This window comes from Sarcophilus harrisii, chromosome 4 (genome assembly GCF_902635505.1).
Source record: "Sarcophilus harrisii chromosome 4, mSarHar1.11, whole genome shotgun sequence".
NCBI classification, from domain to species: Eukaryota; Metazoa; Chordata; class Mammalia; order Dasyuromorphia; family Dasyuridae; genus Sarcophilus; species Sarcophilus harrisii.
In genome coordinates, this window is record NC_045429.1 from 108,359,182 (window position 1) to 108,379,808 (window position 20,627).

Sequence of the window (20,627 nt, forward strand, 5' to 3'; positions counted from 1 at the left end):
GTCATGTAAGGGGAAAGGAACCAGGCAATCTGGATACCAATTTCAATTTGCATTTGACTGCTGCAGCCTGGAAAGATCATCTGCAATGAAGAACTACTCAGTCACAGAGGAAGAGAATGTGATAGGGAAACAGCTATTATTAGGACCAATTAAGTTAAGCCCTCAAACATCCCTTTCTCAATGACTTTTAGGACAAGAGTGCACCGGGCTCCTCTCTGGTTGGAAGAAAATGGCTTTTTGCCCTCTGAACATCATCTCATTGGAATTCAACCCTGCTTCTTCTCTCAGTTTCTGACAGAGAGCTTCCCTCTCTCCCCTAATTCTGAACTTAGGGAATAATAATAATAACTACTTGGAGAAATATAACTTATCTTCATAAAGTACTCTTACATTGTATCTCCATGCTATTCCTGAGAAGTAGGTAGTGTAATATCTCTCAAATATGCTGCTAGAAAACAAGAGAACTGTTTGGTTCTGCACACATATATTGTATCTAGGATATACTGTGACATATTTAACATGTATAGGACTGCTTGCCATCCTGGGGAGGGGGTGGAGGGAGGGAGGGAAAAAGTTGGACCAGAAGTGAGTACCAGGGATAATGTTGTAAAAAATTACCTAGGCATGGGTTCTGCCAATAAAAAGTTATAATTATTAAAAAATAAAAAAATAAATTTAAAAAAATATGCTGCTAGAAGTACAGGGCAGCAGAATCTTCTATCATTTTCATAAAAATGATGAGTACAAACTCACTTAATCCATTCATTGTATCTATACCAGTCACAAATCATGCTTCACATCCCATTCATTGGCTCCATCCATCCATCCATGCATTCACTCTATCCTTCTATTCATTGGCTGCATCCATCCATCCATCCATCAGCTCCATCTGTCCATGAATCCATCTTACCCTTCTTTCCATGTGAAGTTTTGACTACTCCTATAGCATTCTGTCCTCACCCTTTTCCATTTCTTGCTCTAGGAACAGTAACCAAATTGATGCTACCATCACAATCACCATTTAGGGTTCCAATAACTTTCCCTGTGACTCCCCAGATCCAAATTTCCTTACCTACCCTAACTAAATGTATCATCTATCTTTGTTAAAATATAAGTTCTCTGGGGGCAAGAATTGCTTTACTTTTGTGTTTGTACATCTAGAACAACTAGAACAGTGTCTCCCACATGGTAGGTGCTTAATAAATACTTTTTCATTCATTTATATTCAGTCCACACTGTGCCTGAATTACTATGTCATTATAGATACCCTTGGCTGGTCCCAGGTATGATTATGACACATAAGATATTTAGGCAGCTAAATGACAAAATAGGTAGAGTGGGCCTGGAGTCAAGAGAGATCTGAGTGCAAATCCAGCCTCAGATAGTTATTAGCTGTGTCACTTTAGTCATTTAATCTCTTTGTCAGTTTCTTTAACTATAAAAAGAGACTAATGATAGCATCTACCTCCTAGAGCTGTTGTTAGAATCAAATTAGACAATAATTGTAAAGTGTTTAGCACATTGCTTGGCAATAGTAGATGCCACATAAATGGGAGCTACCATTATTATTAAGAACACAAAACCATATTACACTGAAATTTTCCTCATCCTCATTCTCCAGACATTGGAAAAGCAATATTTCTTGGATTACTGACCAGATATAGCTGCACTGTGTCCTGAAGGCTCACTTGAGTCAGCTACTTGCTTCAGAGCTACTCCATTTCTTTCCCAAAAGACTTGTAGCCGATTTTAGAGTCACTGACCATAAGAGTCACTCTTCCTTCTCTTTAAATATCTCCCTAAAATGCCACCTTTACACCCCAGAATGATGGCACATTTATTTGTAATATGTAGGGATGGTTCAAAGTTTAAATGAGATAATGAAGATAAAGTACTTTGCAAACTTTGAAGCACTATAAAAATGCTTGTTGTTGTTTTTGTTAACTTAGTCACTAAGCTCCCAAGCTGATAATGATTTCATTGCCAGAGCCTTCTACTGTCTAGAAATAAGACTGTACACCAGCTGGGCTCCTCAGCATTAAGTCCAGGCTAGTCATGGGGGTCGGGACAGGACACCAGAGCAAGTTGCTATCTCTGATTTCTCTTCACTCCTCAATGAATAGAAGACTAACGAAAACATCAATGACCACCATTGTGTCTTCTTATGGGCTAAGGGTTTTATTTCCTATCTTTCTGATCATTGAAACAGAGACTTTTCCCTTCTTCTTGCCTCCATCAGCCTCTCCTCTATTCCGTTTTCACCCCCAGCCTCCAACTTCAGAAAGAGGAGAGAGAGAGAGAGAGAGAGAAAGAAAGACAGAGAGAGAGACAGAGACAGAAACACACAAGAGTATTAATGAAAATTCTAATGTCTTTTTCTGATTATGAAGGGCACCAATCAGCAAGCCAGGAAAAGAACCTTTCAGGAATGGGTTGGCTTGTGAAATCCTCTCCTTTGTGAGAGGGAGAGTCAAAGAGGGAATCACTTGTAGTGGGAGTTAGCTCTCCGTGAGGGAAAGGGACACAATTAGTCATATTCTCCCAGCAAGGGTGAGACAGCTGTTCCTAAAATAGTCCTGCCCCTTCACCCTGGGAATCTTCCAACGCTAATTGAGAACTTAGTCCTGCATCTGAACTCCAGCCTGTTGTTCCAGATGTCAGTGTAAATTGTATTGAGATGAGATAATTCAGCTCTTCTGTCATGTCTCTCCACCACCCTCACCAAAGGCCCTGCCATGTGTGAAGTTTTTGAAATAGATACGTCAACAAGAAGCATTAATCTACCCAACAGAATAGAATATGTTGGCCCAAAGCAAGTTTTTTACTCTTCTTCCTTCCTATAGATACATTTTCCATAGTTTATGAAATTCAATTCAACAAGATTTTAAGTACCTATTATGTGCCAAGCACTACAAAAAATAAAATAATCCCTCTCTCTAAAGAGTTTACATTGCATGTGGAAGAAATGTGCCTGTAATGGGCTGAAGTTTGAGTTGATGCACTTAGGTCCCAAGTACATGAAGCTAAATAGTAATTGGACTATACTCTATACATGATAGGATAAAGAATGGTCCCTGCCCACTCTCTGTGCAAGTCCTGATGTGTTGTACAGGAAATGATGATTTTGGTGGGTGGAGGCAGACAGAGGAACGGGAAGAGAAGCCAGGAGAATGGATCCAGGCCCAATAAATGATCTATCTCTATCTATCTATCTATATTTTGCAATTTCCAGGGAGAGAGCATCAATCTAATGTGATGGGTTGTTGCCAACAATAGAAAGTGAGTTTCAGAGCACACATTAAAATAATAATAGTTACCATTGTAACTTTGTTACAAAGTGCTTTAAAGTTTGTTAAATGATATATAAGTATGTGTGCATATATATACATGCTGCACATACACAGAAACATAGATACACTATACACGATAATAACAATAATGATAGCATTTATATAGCTCTTGATATATACATACATACGTATATATATATATATTATAGTATCAGTCATGGTGTTGTGCTCCAAAATTACTAATCTTATTTGATTGTTATAACAACCCTTTGGGGTAGCTGCTATTATTATCTCCATTACATAGATGGGGAAATTGAGAAGCTAGTTGATTTGTCTAGGATCACACAGCTAGTATGTATCTGAGGCCAAATTTGAATTTAGATCTTCCTGACTCCAGGATTAACACTCTATCCACCAATCTTCACAACTATTCTGTGTGGTTAACCCCATTTTATAGATTTGTAGATTAGGAAATTGAGGCTAAGAAGAGTAAATAGTACCTGAATCACAGTACCTGTGAAAGAGAGAGAGAGAGAGAGAGAGAGAAGAGAGAGAATGAATCACAGTATCTGAAATAGAAAGAAAGAGTGAAATAGGCACATTGGAAGAATGGAATTAATATGGATAAGTATGAGGAAGGATGAAGAGTAATCAGAGAAGGGAGCTTTTGCCTCTATATTTATTCTATTCTATAATAGAATCACAAATATTTTGAGTAGAGCCATAGAGTAATAATGATAATAATGACTACAGTTTTAAAGGTTTGCAAAGTGCTTTTTATATGTTACCTGCTTTTGTCCTCCCAACAACCCTCTAAGATAAAGGCTATTATTATCCCCATGTAACAGATGAAAGAACTGAGGCTGAGAGAGATTGAGCAACTTGCTCAGAGTCACACAGATAGTAGATTGTCATCTTTTCCATAGTGGCAAAGGTAATATTGATTTTATTGTTATCCCTGAGAAAGAGGTAAAATGTGGTGGATTGGTTAAGGTAAGAGTTGATGAAATCTTGAAATCTCACTGATTATTGAGGGTGAGCCATATGTGAGGTCTGCTCTATTATAAAACATGTTCCAATCTCTCTCTCTCTCTCTCTCTCTCTCTCTCTCTCTCTCTCTCTCTCTCTCTATGTGTGTGTGTGTGTGTAAAAGTGGGGTGTGCAAAAAGATGGTATATGTATGGGTTATTTGTTGTTCATTTTTAAATTACTGGACTGATGGATGGTATGGAGCAGGATAGGGTATGGGATAGATATCTGATTTCTGGTCCTAATTTCTTCACTATCATAAGTGAAAACTTGAGGCCAGGCTGATTATAGAAGCATTGAGATCTGTTTGAAAAACTCTCACCCATGTCACTTTTCATTCAGTGCCCTGCAAGAGTAGACTAAGGGATGAGTTAAAGGAAAAGTAGTGTTAGAAGAAAAGATTCAAGGGAAACATGATAAGCATCTTCAAGTATGTGACAAGCTGTCCCATGGGAAAAGGAATAAACTATTTTTGAACCCAGAAAGCACTATGAGAGGTAATGGTTGAAAATTGTAAAGAAGTAAATGTATATTAAACATGATGAAAAAACTCTCTAACAAATGAAGCCATCTGAAAATCGAATGGACTGTTTTCCCTCATTGGAAAACTTACTTTGAACAAGAGCTGCATGACCACCTGTTGCTTGTATTAAAGAAGAATTTTTGTGCATTTATGGAAGCTCTGAAGTCCCTTCCAATTCTGGAGTTTTCTAATCCCATTAAACCTTTAGAATTTCCTTTAAAAGGACTTTTCCAGAGTCCCTTCATTTTTCTTAATTCCATCCCCTCTCAGTTATTGCCAGGTTCTGGTTAGGCTTTTGGAAAGGGTCAATCTCGGTTATTAGTCAGTTATCCACTGTAATCAGGATTTCATTGTGTATACTCTTTGGTGCTGAGTGAGATGAATTCATGCCTGCCATACTCTAGGAAGTTCACAGTCTTAGAGAGAAAATAGATTTCCTTCCCTTAGGGTACTCCCAGTTGGTCTTAATTTATTTCTAATGGTTCCCTTCACATACTACTTCAAGGCAAGAATCAAGATAAATCAGATACTGGTTTCTTGGCCTTGAAATGAGGAAATTTCACAACCATTACAAATGAATACTATGAATTCATGTTATTCAACTTCAAGTGGGCCCTCAATGTTGTAAAACAGTCTTTTTATTTCTTCCAAATTAATCCTTATTTCATCTTTCCCATCTCCCCACTTTACCCCCAATTTCTTCCATATTTTCATTTTACTATGGAGAGCATCACCATCCTCTCAGTCATCCCCATTCATATTCTTAATGTCATCATCAGTTCTTCCTTAATACTCAGTTCATGTATTCAGTCTATTGCCAATTCTTGTTTCTGCCTTCCATTATCTCCTACAAAAATCTTCTCTAAGCTTATACAGGTGTCATTGTCATTATCTCACGCCTGGATTACTGTAATATCCTGCTGGTTAGCCTCTTTGTCAGAAGTTTCTCTTCACTCCAATCCATTCCCATTCTAGTCCATTCCCAATCCACTCCATCCTCACTTTTCTAACACTATTCAAAATTATTCTTAATCCATTCCATTCCCACTCCAATTCATCCTCAATTTAATCCATCCTCAATCCAATCTATCCCCACTTTAGTCCATCTTCAATCAAAACCATTGCCACTCCAAATCACGCCCACTCCAATCTGTGTCCAATCCAATCCATCCAGAGAACCAACAGGTTCTCTATGGAGTGGATAGTACAAGAATTGTTATACCAGAGGTTAAGTGAATGGAAAAACAATCCATTCAATTTTTTGATAGCTCCATTTGTTAGAGAGTTTTTTCATCACATTTAATATAAATTTACCTCTTTACAATTTTCAACCATTACTTCTCATAGTGCTTTCTGGGTTCAAAAAAGTTTATTCCTTTTCCCATGGGGCAGCTTTTTATATACTTGAAGGTGCTTATCATGTTTCCCTTGAATCTTTTCTTCTAACAGTACTAGTTCCTTTAACTCATTCTATCACTTAAATTTAATTGGTAGGTTAAGTGGCCATTAGAGAGCTTGGAACATAGTAGGTGCTTAATAAATACTTGTTGAATTGCCTGAATCATATATCTAATTCAAGTTAGAAAGAAGGTAAACTAATTTCTATTATGCCACTTGCTTCTCTTAAGAGAATAAATAAGGAAGCAGTCCTGGGAGACTCACTGTGGCTTCAGCCCTAGAATTCATCTACTTTCACACTTTGCCTAAGGATTAGATGGAAAAAGAATCTCTTGTAAAAATCAGGAAGGGGACAAAGACATGCCAGATCAGCTTGGGAGGCATGAGTGTTTTGTTCTTTTGTCCCCTCAAGTTTAAAGACTTTTGGACAAAAGGGGACTGACCCCATGATTCTGTGGCCTGGGAGCTGGACTTAACCATATGGATTTTTAAGGTATCTGTGACTAGTGATACCTCTGAATCACTTCAACAGGAGCCTTATTCTTAGAATCAGAACTAGGGAGGGGCCATTAGGGCTTTATCCCAGAGCACTAAAATTAAGAGTTCAGTCAATAGTGGAACTCCACCAGTATAGAAATAATTGCATTTAGGTTCATGGAGTAGCAAATTGGAAGGAATTACAGAGGTTATCAAGTCTGCCCCCATCATTTTACCAATGAAACTCAGAAAGGTTAATTGTGGTAAAGATTAATTTGTAAATGGCAGAGCATTCCATTGTACCAGTTAGCAAGAAATCTTTAGCTAAAATAGGAAATTGGCAGATACCTTGCCACAGAATGACCGAGCTCTCCTCTATGTCCAAGAGAGGTCTCTATGCCCCTCACCTCCACCCCAAGATGATGCCCTTTCCCCTATTACATTTGTCTTGTAAAGCTGATCTGAGGCAGTTTTCTTAATAGCTGCCTCAGACATTAAAACTGTTAGTTATGTTCCTACTTATTCCTCAGTTCCACTCAAAAATGGGAATTTTTTATCTCTACCTTCTTTGAGGAAAGGCACCCTGACATAGTAGCTAGAAAGCCAGGAAAGTCTGCGTTCAAGTCCTAGCTCTGATACATCTTGACTGTGATTCTGGTCAAATTACTGAACCTCTCAATAGTCTAAACTCTTTATCAATATACATTGCAGAGAAGGTGCTGACATGCACATGTAGAGGAAGCTTTCTTATATTGATACAATCAAAGGTTCTGTCTTTAGCCCTATTCCTGTTTTTATGGATTGAGTCCTCTAAAGACTTTATTTTCATTGTGGCTTTTCTCTGAGGAAAATATCTTATGCCTTTTGCTTTTACTGAGTTTTTTCCTCTTATTTTCTTTCTTTCCTTCCTTCCTTCCTTCCTTCCTTCCTTCCTTCCTTCCTTCCTTCCTTCCTTCCTTCCTTTCTCATTTTTCTCTTTTGTCTCCCTCCTTTCTTCTCTCCCTTTCTTTCCCCCTCCCTTTGTCTCTCTCTCATCCCCCTTCTCTCTTTCTGCCTCTTTTTCCTCTCTCTCTCTCTCCCTCCCTGCCCACACAGAAATCAGCCAGTTCCATTGTGCTCAAGCAACATCACAGTCATCATTCATTTGAGCTTTTATCAGGTGCTTCAAGTTTACCACAAAAGATATTCCTGCCTAGCCGGGAGGTTTGCAGTTGAGTGTTGCAGACCGCCCAGAAGAATACAGAACAGGAAGATTTTAAGCTCCTTCCTATCTGGCATTCCTTGCTTCCAGACATATTTGGGGTTAGGACCTCATCTTGCTGCCTGTTATGTCCTATACATATATAGGCTTTGCTGAATATTGGACTGTTAATTACATCAAACTGAACTGGACTGAATAGAACATGTGGGGGGGGGTGTGGGGGTGTCCTGTCTCCCTGGTTATATTTCAGATTCCCTGAAGGCTTTATCTTCTCCTGTACTTATTCCCTATGCTTCCTGGGATAGAGACTGTGTAAATGTAGACACTCAATAAATACAAGCTGGCAAAGAAATGGAGGAGATCTGAGGATTGGCAGATAGGGCAGTGATAAGATGAAAGGGGAAGCCAGAGGGACTTTCCTACCCTGTTTAACTTCTGTTGGAATGAGAGAACAAAAAGATGATGGATGACTTAAGAGGAGGGAGACCTTCCCCAGCAGCCTCCAAACGCTAGCAGATGGCTCAGTCCTGTCCCATCCCTAGGTGCTCTGGGAGATAGAAAAAAAATTGTAAGGCATGGTCCATGCCCTCAAGAATTTCACAGTCTTGTTAGGAGAGGACATTAAGGCATACCAAGTAGTCAGAGAACAAAGACAAAGCACTGGGGGTAGAGTGGAAAGAATGCTAGCTCTGAAGTCAGACAACCTGGATCTAAATCTCACCTGACAATCACCTTAGGCAAGGTATTCAGCATCTCTGGGCCTCAGTTTCTCTGGCTGTAAAAAGTTAGAGTTGGAATAGGTGTCCTTTAAGAACTTTTTTATGATCAGATAAATGTGGAATCTGGTGTTAGATGGAATATTGAAGACTATAAAGATAATAAGAATGCTGAGGACTGATATGAGTTATAAAATAGTTAAGTGATTAATAAATGCTTATTGATTAATTAAAATAGATGGGCTTCATGGAGGAAGTAGGGCTTGAGCAGGCCTATGGAGAACTTTCGCTCGTTTTCCCCTTTTGGGATGGGGATCAGAGGTAAACCAAGTCCTGGGACATCTTGCCTTGGGACTTTACTGTGTAGGTATGTACTTTAGTTTGCTATTGGGGAATTCATATCTATGTGCTCCTATCTCTGAGCCTGGGATCTTTCCTTGTTGATAGACCTGCAGATGAAATGTACTCCCTCCAGAGGCATTGGACCAAATCCATCCGTGGATTTTATTGACATCCACTCAACTGGTTTCCCCAAGTGCATATCATCACAAGCTTTCCATCTTGGCTCCCATGCATGCTACACCCTCTCCTATTCTCTATAACCTCTAGTCCTGAGTCTTATTTGGTGAAATAGAGAACACAGCAAGGTCTTCTTTCACCTTTCACAAGTTCCCAGTTTCTAATTCTTGCTTGAGAGTTGTCCTTTGGTACAATTTTTTTTTCTATTTTTTGCTTTGTATTTTTTTCCTTTTCTGCAGCCTTCAGTGCCCCCAGTTCCAAACTACAGGGTATCCATGTCAATCCCAGAATGGCTTCATGCGATCCAGAATTACATGAAGACTCTACAGTATCCTTATGAACTTGGACCGTGAGCCTCCTGAGTAAGGGGATAAGAGAAGTGGGTGAAAGCTTGTCTGATCATTCAAGAAGGGCTTCATGGAAAATGGTGAAGTCAGCCAAGAAAGCTCATGGATCCTCTCACTGGATCCACTGAAACTTAAAGAGAATATAATTGAAACCAAGTATTTATTCATGATTTTCTTCTTCATCTCCCCTTTTTTCAACTTCTGCTTTTGTTCTAGGTCTGCCAATAGCCCCTATCATTTATTACTTAGCCCCTTCTTTGGCCTTCAGAGTTATAAAAGGGGTTAACCTGACTTCTTCTTTAGGATATGGATAACTCTGAAGGGAGCTGGAGTTCTATAGTTTGAGGGTCTTTTGGATTGGGGAAAAATTAGCCCAGAATGGCAGATGTTTAGTGTCAGATATAAATTCTAGTCATCTCTGTACTTCAGATTCCTACCTTAGGAAGTTGACATGTAGTCTGTCTCTTGGAGAGATGTAGTCAGATAAGATTTAGGTGAATTCAGAACTAACCATATGCAAATAATGGTAATTCAAGGAACAGTGTCAACCTAGGAATGGTCTCTAGTAGAATTGCTCTAATGATCTTTCCTTGGCCCTGGTCTTTTCATTTCATTGGTGATTTGGATCTTGGCATAGGTAATGTGTTTGTGGAGTTTAGAGATGACAAAATGTTTGGACTGATGGTTAATGTGTCAGGTGACAGAAACAGGAACCAAAAAGATCTCAATAGACTGGAACAGTGGACCATATTTAATTAGGTGAAAGTTGTAACTTCAGTACTCAAAAAAGAGTTAAGTGGTACAGTGGTTAGAGCACTGATCCTGTGTTCAGGAACACCTTAAATTCAAATCCAGCTTCAGCCAATTGCAACTTCCTCTCTGCCTCAATTTCCTTATCTGTAAAAATAGTATAATAATAGCACCTACCTAATAATAGTGCCTCTACCTCTCTGGATTGTTGTAATATCAAATGAGACAATATTTGTAAAGAGCTTTGCAAATCCCAAAGTGCTTATATAAATGTGAGCTCCTATTATTATCCCTGTTGATATTTGAGGTTTTTCTAACATCTGTATAGGCAGTTTTGTTAGCTGCTATGGCCAAAATATAACCATTGCCTACTGGCCAAACTTCTGATGAAATTAAAAATTTAACTGATCTATGATATCATCTATATAGACTCTAACCAGGTCTGTACTCAAAATTTTACCAGTTTGATGTTCTTGTTCTGTCCTTCAGTCCACTCCAACTTTTTGTGACTCCCCTATAGGATTTTCTTGGCAAAGATACTGGCATGGGTCACCATTTTCTTCTCTAGTGGATTAAGGCAGAGATTAAATAATTTCCAGAGTTGCACAGTCTGAGATTGGATTTGAACTCAGGAAGTTGAATCATTCTGATTCCAGTCCAGTCCAGTCCAATACTATCCACTGTACCACCTCCCTGCCCCCAAACTTCCTGTACTTAGGTTCAATAAATAAAATACAGAATTACAGAATTGGGGATATCTATATCAACAGCATTTTATGTGGGGGAAAATGTGTTTTTAAATAATTAATTTCAAGTCCAGGTGCTATAGAAACCAGAAAAATTAATGTCATTATGGTTCTGTAATGATAAAATCAGAGTGCTCACTGAACTCTTATACTTGTCAGATTGTATATGGGATATTATGTCAACATTGTGCCACATTTTTGGAGGGTGTCCAGAGAAAGGACATGATCATAAGAGGACCTGAAATTTGCTTTAGGAAGATTAATTGAAGGAATTTGGCTTTGGGAAGAGCAGGCATATGAAAACACAAAATATTTGTCTTCAGTTATTTGAAGGGCTCTTCTATGGAAAAAGGACTACTTATTTTGATTGGATCTAAAGGAGAAATAGAACTAATGAATGGGAATCAGTGAGAGGCAGATGTTGCCTCAGTATCAGGAAGAGCTTCCTAACAATTAAAAACGTCCAGAAATGGAACAGGCTGTCTCATGAATCAGTGCTTTTCATTGCTAGATCCACAATTACATGAAGACTCTACAATATCCTTATTAATATGGACTGGGAGCCTGCTGATTAAGGGGATAAGCACTTCTGGGTGCTTTCTGAAAGCACTAAAACCAGTAAATTACAATTGGCTAATCTGCACTGATGGAGGAAATTTCCATGCTAGGACCTCCCCAGAGGGGAAAGGAGTAATAATACTCAAATTATCTAGATCACAGGGTTGATATAAGGATCTAATAAGATGCACACATACTTTGTAACCATAATAATGTTCACGAAATGTAATTGGAAAGCAAGGTGCCACATTTGATAGTGTTAAGCAGAGCCTTTTTCTGACCTTAAACTGGGAGGGAAGGCTACCCAGATTTTATTCAGGGGTGAGGGCTTTGAGCTAAAATGAATAATGGGTGACTTTTCCCTAAGCAAAGACTTTTGATGAAAAAAGAAAAGGAACTAAGAAGGGAGAGTGCCTTGCTTTATTTACACTTCTTGCAAAGAGATTTGTGGACTGGGATTTTTGCATACTAAAATATCTTTTAATTGCCTTGCAAAGCCTGCTATTAAATCAATCTTCAGTAAAGTGAAGATTTCTTTCATAATCCAAATCTCTTCAATTAATTGTTCCTTCTAAGAATTTTTATAAATTGAATTTCCGTGAAGCTCACTTCACCTGTAATTTTTATTTTGTGGTTCTGTCTGTAGATCTTTTTACTAAGGAAATTCTCCTGTTAAATTAACACCTGTTCTGAAACTTGTGTTCCAGAGAGTTGCCTGAGGCATGAAGTTAAATGCCTTGCCTAGGGTGGTGCAGATAGTATATTTAGAATTTATTTTCTTTATCTTAGATAATAAGATAATTTATTTAGCAATGGAAGGGACCTTAGAGTCCATGAAGCTGAAACCTTATATTATATAGAGAATTAAAGTTTGTTTAGAATTCTTAGCTTTAAGGAAATCTTATCTCATTTAACAGTGCTAAATGAGGAAGGACACAATTGAAGCAAATTCTGGTCAAAAAGCATCCCTTTGAATTCTAGTAGGAGATCTGGGCTGTCCCAGCCCCCACTAGGTCTGACTTGCTTGGGCTACCCCAACCCCTACTGGTTCTGATCTGTTCGGGCTGTCCCAACCCCTACCAAGACACTCAATATAATAAATATCCATCAATGAAGGTCTTTTTCAGATGGACCTTGGCAGTCCCCTTTGCTGCCAGGACTTTTTATCCACTGAGAACCGCATTCTCAGGGCAAAACTCCATTTTCCATAGATCTGCAACTGTAGAAGTCAATCTCTGGTTAAACTGATTTCTATCTAACAATAAACTTTCATTTTGCAACTAATATTTGGGAATGAGTGAATTCTTTCACTCCTAAAACCTGCGGCCAATTTAAAGGGGTTTCTTAACAACTCTGTTACAGCCACTGACTTAGACCACCAGGAATCTACATCACTCAAACAGCTTCACAATGATAATTCGATAACAGGATAGAAATCTGTATTGTATGACATATGTACCCGAAGTCCCATCTAAAAGCACTGCCCCAGTTTTTCGTAGCATGTGCTAATGGGGTCCAGTGCTTAACTCAGTACTTGGCACAGTAGGTATTTAACAAGTGATAGTTGTCTGACTGCAGAACATGAATAAGCAGCAACTTAATGGATTCCTGATGGGTAACTCCCTTATTGTCTTCAGGAGAGTTTCCTACTGTTAAGAACTTCCAGAGTTTCCTACTATTAAGAACTTCCAGTACTCTCAGCAGCTCCTGGTGCCATTAGTATAGAAAAACACCAGCTTTCATAAATATGTCTCAGCAAAAAAGAATAATAAAAGAATTGAAAAGGCTCTTAGAGGCCATCTCATAGAATTAGATCATTGATTTAGAGTGAGAAACACCTTAAAGTTTCTCATTTTGCAGATAAGAAACTGAAGTCTAGAGTGCCTAAAGGACTTGTCCAATGTTATATAGTAGTAAAATATGGGGTTTGAACTCAGGTCCCTTGTCTCTAAGCCTAGGGCTTATTCTGATTAGCCAAACTGTCTCTCAATAGTTAAACAATCAGGACTATCCTCCACAATGTGTCCTTTGTTTTTGCCCACAGCATCTGGTCTTTACTTGAAGACCTCCAGTGAGGGGAACTCCACAATACCTTCTATTCTACTCCCTAATAATTGTAATTGTGAGGAAGTTTTTATATACTTTAATCCTAAATTTGCCTCCCAACAATTACTACTTTGGGGGTTTTTAAAAGAAAAAGTTTTTAGTAAGTTTTGTCTTTTAGGACCATTTTGTAATGAGGTGAATCCTTTCCCCCCACAATAGCTCTTGAAATACTTAAAATCAACAGTTGTATATACCTCTCTAAATCTTTTCTCAAATGAAATTTCCCTAATTCCTTTAATAGTCCTTGTTATGGTGTGAGATTGAGGTCCTTCTCTATCCTGAGAGTCTTCCTCTGGATCTCTCAAGCTCAGAAAGACCATTCCTAAATATGGTGACCAGAAGTGAACACAGTCAGATGTAGTCTAACCAACACAAGGTGGTTGTAATTAATGTTTGTTCGTAGGCTCACATCTTGTTCTTGACTTTTTTTTGGCAGAAAGGAAAAACACAAATGATTTCTTATGTTTACTGAGAGAGAAAGAACAGAATCCAGTCTCAATAAGCTCACAGTCAGGAACATTTGTTTTCTTCAGAATAATTCTGCCAGTCTTTCGCTGCCTAGGGTAACCAAGGTAACCAGCCAATTAGTCAACAAGCATTTACTAAGTGTTAGGTGCTGTACTAAGTGCTGGGGATACAGAAAAAGACCAAAAGAATGGTGCCCTCAAAGGGTTCAGGCATTTTCTTAGATTTGGAATTAGTGCTAAGTGTGAAGCTAGTGGCAACACTAACTCAGCACAGTTCAGATGTGGCTTACGGGGAGTTGTCCTAACTAAATCCTGACGTGATTTTATAATCATGTAGGATCTCCAAGTCAGGACTGGGGCTACTGGAAGCCACTGGACAACCCTAAAAAGCATCAACACCTTTTCCCAGTTTATCTTATTCTCTTTTGTGGTAGAATGAATAGGCTTCCTTGTTGAAATGAAAGATGTTTTATTCTTTGGGATGTTGGAATTTTGGGGGCTTGCTGTTATTTTCCCTTTATTGATCCTACGCAGATACAATCACACAGGGACACAGTTCTTTGAAATTCGAAAAACGAGACCACTGAGTGGGTAAGTGCTATCTCCAACCTCTGGTCATCCCTCCTTTTTCTTTCTCTAAAACAGTCAACCAGTCTTCATTATACTCAACCATGCTGATATCTGCCAGACTGTAAAGTAGGCACCTTAGAGTGTGGGTAACCTTCGGGACTGAATTTCCTCTGCTTTAAAATGAGGGGTTTGGATGAGATGGTCTCTAAGGTCCCTTCCAACTCAGAGACTCAAAGCCACTGTGTTTGCGACCACAGCCCAAGAATGAGGCAGTGGTGGGGCTACTCTGGGAGGGCTCAGAGCTTTTAAAGAATATTCATGGATTTATTTGGAGCTTTCCATTGCTCCTTTGCAAGCCTTGAGAAAACTTACTGACCTTACTGCATGTGCAGGAGGGATAAAATCTAAGAGTACTAAATGCAAGAGCTAAAGATGCATACAGATTCAGAAATATCCAGGCACGCTCCTGTCAAGTGTGCAGGTCGGAAACAACTTTCTTTGTCCCTTTGTATATAGCCCTCTTCCTAGTGCAGGACTCCCCAACCAGGACATAATGTCTGGCTAAAGCAATGAATATTGCAATCCTTTGGGGTTCTTTTCACTACAGGTTGATGGAAACAGCAAAAGAAATGACTCGAGAATCTTTACCTATCAAATGTCTTGAAGCCGTAATCCTGGGCATGTATCCTTTTATTTGTATATCTATAGAAAAAAAAAAAAAGACCAAGAAAAAGCAAACTCCAAAGATGCTGGCATCAAACATGGTAATAAAAAATAAAATAACTATAAATACTATTAAAAATGCTGTAAAAAAAACTATAAAATACTATAATAATGTATCATGTGCCAATGGGCATCCTGAATGGTGTAGAACAATCCTTGCAACAGTCATTATAATATAGTGTATTATACTTGCATGGTGTTTCATAGTTAACAAATGCTTTCATAGGCAAAGATGTATCAGTTCATTCGGTTCTCATGCCTTCCCTGCCCCCATCCCTTGGAGGTGAGTGTTAAATTTTTCTAATGTTTTTCTTGACTTTAATCTCCTGAGCTAAAGCAAGTCCAAAGGAGTGCTTAGCTCCTTGGACCATTTCCATTAGCATCCTTCATCATCTAGGCCAGTGTTTGGGCCAGTTACCAATGTAAAGTTATCCCTTCCACATCACAAGGGATAGGGACACAGTTGTCCTCACCCTCCCATAATCTGGAAAATTCATATAAAAAATTTTGGCTCTCCCTTCATACCGAAGAAGTCTGAATTATTATGATATTAAAAAATAAAATATGACATTATACAATACTATACATATATTTTGTCTGCTTTTGAGTTTCTGAACATTTTCTGAGTCATCTGCTGGCCTTCATAAGTCATCCGCAATTTCCACAAAACTCCCCCCAAAATTCCCATTTAAATTCTTATGCTGACCTACCAAACAATGTGGAAGGGATAACTAATTTTCTAGTCATATGGGGTAGCATATATTTGTAGGAAATCATTAAGGAAAGTCTCATGAGGGAGTGTGGGGCAGAGGGAGGAAGAGGTCATGCTTTCCTTGCCATTGGACTGGAAGCCCTCATAGTACAAGTTGCTGTGTCTTCCTCCTCATACTAGGAGGCAGAGCCATAACTAGGGAGCAATGAGCAGAACTTTGCCTCAAGGTGCTGAATTTAGAGGGTGACAGTATTTGTAGTACCTCAACAATTTAGAAACAGAGTTTAGCACCTAGTTAGCAAAAGTAATTAGTTAAAATAGGAAGCTTCCAAGTGGTTTCTAGGATTCAGTCCCAAGTTTCTGTCTCTAAGGGTGGTGTGCCAGCCCTAACCTGTTGTACCAACTGTCTCAGAAATGGTTTAGGATCTTCTCCCCAGATTTTAAGATTTCTTTTTATAGCTTTTAGGAGAGTGGCTGTCTCTTCCACGGCACTCGGAGCTCCCAGAGGCACAGACTAAATCCCTCCCTATATGTCAGGACAGGAACTTTTTTTTTTTTCAGGAGACAAGTTTCAAGAAGCTAATAGAGAGTTGGACTATGCTCTTGGGCTAATGAGAAATCATAGGACCATAGATTTAGAGCTAGAAGTCTCAAAGGCCATTTTGAATCCAATCTCTTCATTTTACAGGTAAGGAAACTGAGGCACAGAGAGATTAAATAATCTTGTACAAGGTAACATGGCAAGTAAAGTTTGCCAAAATCTGACAAAAGATTTGAACTCAAGGCTTCCTGATTATAAGTTCAATATTATAACCACTATAAAAGAGCTGCCAACACTTCTGAATGTGGCCTGAACCATATAAAAATTTAATTAAGAAATAATTAACAAAATAAATAAAAAACAATAAAGGATAGATAACATTACATTTTTTTACTGTCATTTAAAAATTTTTTGTTAGAGCTTGTTATTTACAAAACATATGCATTGGTAATTTTTCAACACTGACCCTTACAAAACTTTGTTCCAAATTTTCCCCTCCTTCCCCCGATCCCCTCCCTCTAATACATGTTAAATTTGTTAAAATATATGTTAAGTCCAATATAGATATACATATTTATACAGGATAACACTACATTTTGAAACTAAGTGGATATGAAGCTTTATACAGTTTCCATATGAGTTTAATTGCACACCAGTGCTTTGTTGCCTCTCTCTCATGGCTCCCAATTCTTATGAATCTCCCATGGCCTATGTACTTGGTTCATGGTGGTTAGGACACAAGCTATTCAGTTAAGGCTCCCCATGGTCTTTCCATTTACCACTTTTTGCAATCTTCTTGGTTTTCTTGTAATAGAGAATATACTCTGGTTTTGGCTCAGAAGAGAGAAGTAATGTAAAGTCAAAACTTCCATCTTTTATGGCAGACATCTGGGGAAGGAATGAAGAGGTATCTCATTGTAGGAGAGGGAGGACAAAAGGCATTGGACTTATAGAATACAAGGAGACTTGAGCCATAGCCTCATCTCTGCAACTTATTAGTAATGTGATCATGAATGAGTTAGTCAGCCTCTCTAAGCCTCAGTTTCTTCATCTGTAAAATAGGAAAAATTATATTTACCTTCCTTACTTCACAAGGATGTTGCAAACAAAACCTTCTGTAAATTTTAAAGCACTATCTCAATATGATATATTGCTAACATGATGGAGCAAGATATAAAGAACCATGAAGAAAATGGAAAAAAAGATGACCATTATATGGATATGAAGCATTTGGAAATGACCCAGCCTTGGAAAAATCAGATGCCAGTTTTTATGTAAATCTGCTTCAACTGAGAGAATACTTATTAACCATCTGCTATGTGCAAAGCATCATGTTAATAAGGACAATAATATGAAAAATAATAGTCCATGCTTTCAAGGATCTTATAATAAAATTGGGGAAGGGAGGGGTAGATTGGCTCTGTGTGTAAATGTGTTTGAATTTTCTATCAGATGATAGATTTTGAGTTGGAAAGGAACTTGAAAGCCATCTTGTCTGACCTTCTCATTTATAGATATGAGAATAGAGGCCAAATTTAATAATTTGTCCAAGATCATACAGACACTAATTGTGCTGGGATCCAAATCCAGATCTTCTGACCCTAAATCCCCTGTTGGTTCCATTATTCAATGATACCTCTTGACATGCAGGAGAAAGAACACTGGATGTGAATCTGGGTGTGAGAAGACCTGGCTTCAAATCTTGGCTTGGCTTCTTGTTACCCATATGACCTTGGGCAGTCATGTCACTTTTTTGGGCCTCAGTTGTAAAATGAGATGGTAAGGCTATATTATCTCTAAAGCTCCTTCCAGCTTTTGGTCCTTTAAATGGATATATATCCCTATATTTTTGTCTGTCCCATTTTTGTCCCCCTAGATAGGATTACTTTGAAAATCTTATTGGAATCTAAGATCATCATGCCAAATAAGAATTCTTAAATATGATTAGAGAAATTAATACTAATTAACATCTGATAGTAAGATAAGGAAGGAATTCATCCCTATTTATTCTGTCTCCATGCAGCCAACTTTGCCAGTATTTCAAGTCAAACTTAGTGATCTAGTTTAGCTTAGCATCTTCTCTTCCCCTCCCTTCCACCTCTTTTTTGAACACAAAATTGTTTGCCCTTTTTCCAGCCCAGAGCACCTCTAATATTTTTCACTATCCTTTTTCACCAATCTTCAAATATAGCTCAACAATCATATCCAGCAATTCTTTTTCTGGTCTGTGGTAAAATTCTTCTAGGTTCATAAACCAATTAAGTATTTATTAAATGCTTGTCTTGTGCTAGGTATTGTGTTAGATCCTGGGGCTGCAAAGACAATATGAATCTCTCAAAGAACTCATCTCCTTTTATGGGAGAAAAGGGTACCTATTTAAGTAGATGCCAAATATATAGAAAGTAAATATTAGGTAAATGGTTTGGGGGAGGCATTAGCAATCAAGGGAATCAGGGTAACATTTGAACTCGACTTTGAAGGAAAGTAGAAATTTTAAGAGGAAGATGTGAGGACAGAAAATATTGTAGGGATGGGATGGGAGACAACAAGTAACATAGTCTGGGAAATAATTATCAGAATGTTATATATAAGGGACAGTCTGGCTTGACTATATAGTTTTAAGTAATGTATAAGCCTGAAAGGAAAGATGGGGTGGGATATAATGGTTTCAACTCTGTGTTTATCACTGAAAAAAAAAAAAAGCAAAACAAGACACAGACTCTCTTGCTCTTATCTCTTCCCTCTTAAAATAAAAAGACAGCTCCCACATGGTTGAAGAAGACAGCAGCCAGGCAGTAGTGATAAGCTTGGGCCTGAGAAGACAGCAGCAGATGGCTTGGGACCCTTCCCCTTTGTGCAGTGGGGACAACTACAGCTGCTTAGCACAGCCTCATGCAAGATTAATGGGTGTAAACAATTGGGGAGTGAGGGAGAACATGAGATCTAGTTTATTTACTGAACTTTGTAGCCAACCCTAGATTTCCAGGCTGATGAATCCAGATACAAGTACGCCTTGTTTCACACAATAGATGTGTTTCTGATACATTATGCTGAAATTATGTATTTGGTCACTAAAGTCTCTGGAGTTTCTTGGAAATATGATCAACACATTGGGACTTTCAGGAGAGGAACATATATACCCACATACATGCACAGGGTCGAAAAACAATAAATAAGTTGCTTCTAGGTTTCATAAACTTATAACTCAGAAAACATTTAGGTTTCTGACAGCTGTCAGACTCAAGGGAAATTAACACTTGGACCAAGACATCAAAGGCTCTGGTTACAAGATCCTTCTCTTTTCTCCTTGCCCTTTGGTAAGCCTTCATAGTCTTGTTTCCAGTTGGAGATGTCAGGAGTGAAGAAAAGGCTTAAGAATCTGCCTTTGTTTTCTCAGCAGCCTAGTGTTCTTTAAGTAGCTCTATTATTAACTTTTACCAGTCACCTTCTAAGCTGTGTTGTATGATCAGAGTCATTTAATCTGTGTCCCCATCTTTAAGGAGGAGATACCCACTATTATTTCCTAACAGGGGTATGAGGTGGAAAGCACTTTATAAAGCTGAAAGTTCTACCTAGTTGAGTTGTATTATTGAACTTTTCTATATCTGAAAGCTAGGTAATTTGTTTCCTTGGGGTTTTTTTGGGGGGGGGGGAATTGAAATCATAGGTCAGGCTATTGTAGCATAATCGTTTTTTTACTTAATCTTTTTGGTCCTGTGGCTGCACCCTGTGTAAATTTACACATGCCACATAAAGCTTTGATTCCCTATTATATTCCAAATTATGTCAGCTGCTGTCAAAAGCATCATCTTCAGCAGCTGTGTCCTTCCTGATAGATGTGAGATCTAAGTAGGGCAGTACATGCCTGGAAGGGCAAGGGATTTCTAGGCACTTGGGTCTCCTTTTTGGAAAAGTTGAAGTGGACTCCTAAACTTCTAGGCAGCATAGTTCTAC

At 38.4% G+C, this 20,627-nt stretch overlaps 1 protein-coding gene across 11 annotated transcripts in view; it reads left to right on the forward strand.

Annotated features, from left to right (window-relative positions):
* Positions 1-20,627, forward strand: part of VASH2 (vasohibin 2) — a 43,966-nt gene that overhangs the window by 10,863 nt on the left and 12,476 nt on the right. For all 11 annotated transcript variants that reach the window (XR_004229368.1, XR_004229370.1, XR_004229371.1 and 8 more), the window contains exons 3-5: positions 9,393-9,481; positions 14,662-14,718; positions 15,305-15,379. Coding sequence is in view for 6 of the 11 variants with exons in the window: in XM_031937347.1 (XP_031793207.1) it covers positions 9,393-9,481; positions 14,662-14,718; positions 15,305-15,379 (221 nt within the window). In the remaining 5 variants the exon portion in view is untranslated. The remainder of the gene's footprint in view (positions 1-9,392; positions 9,482-14,661; positions 14,719-15,304; positions 15,380-20,627) is intronic.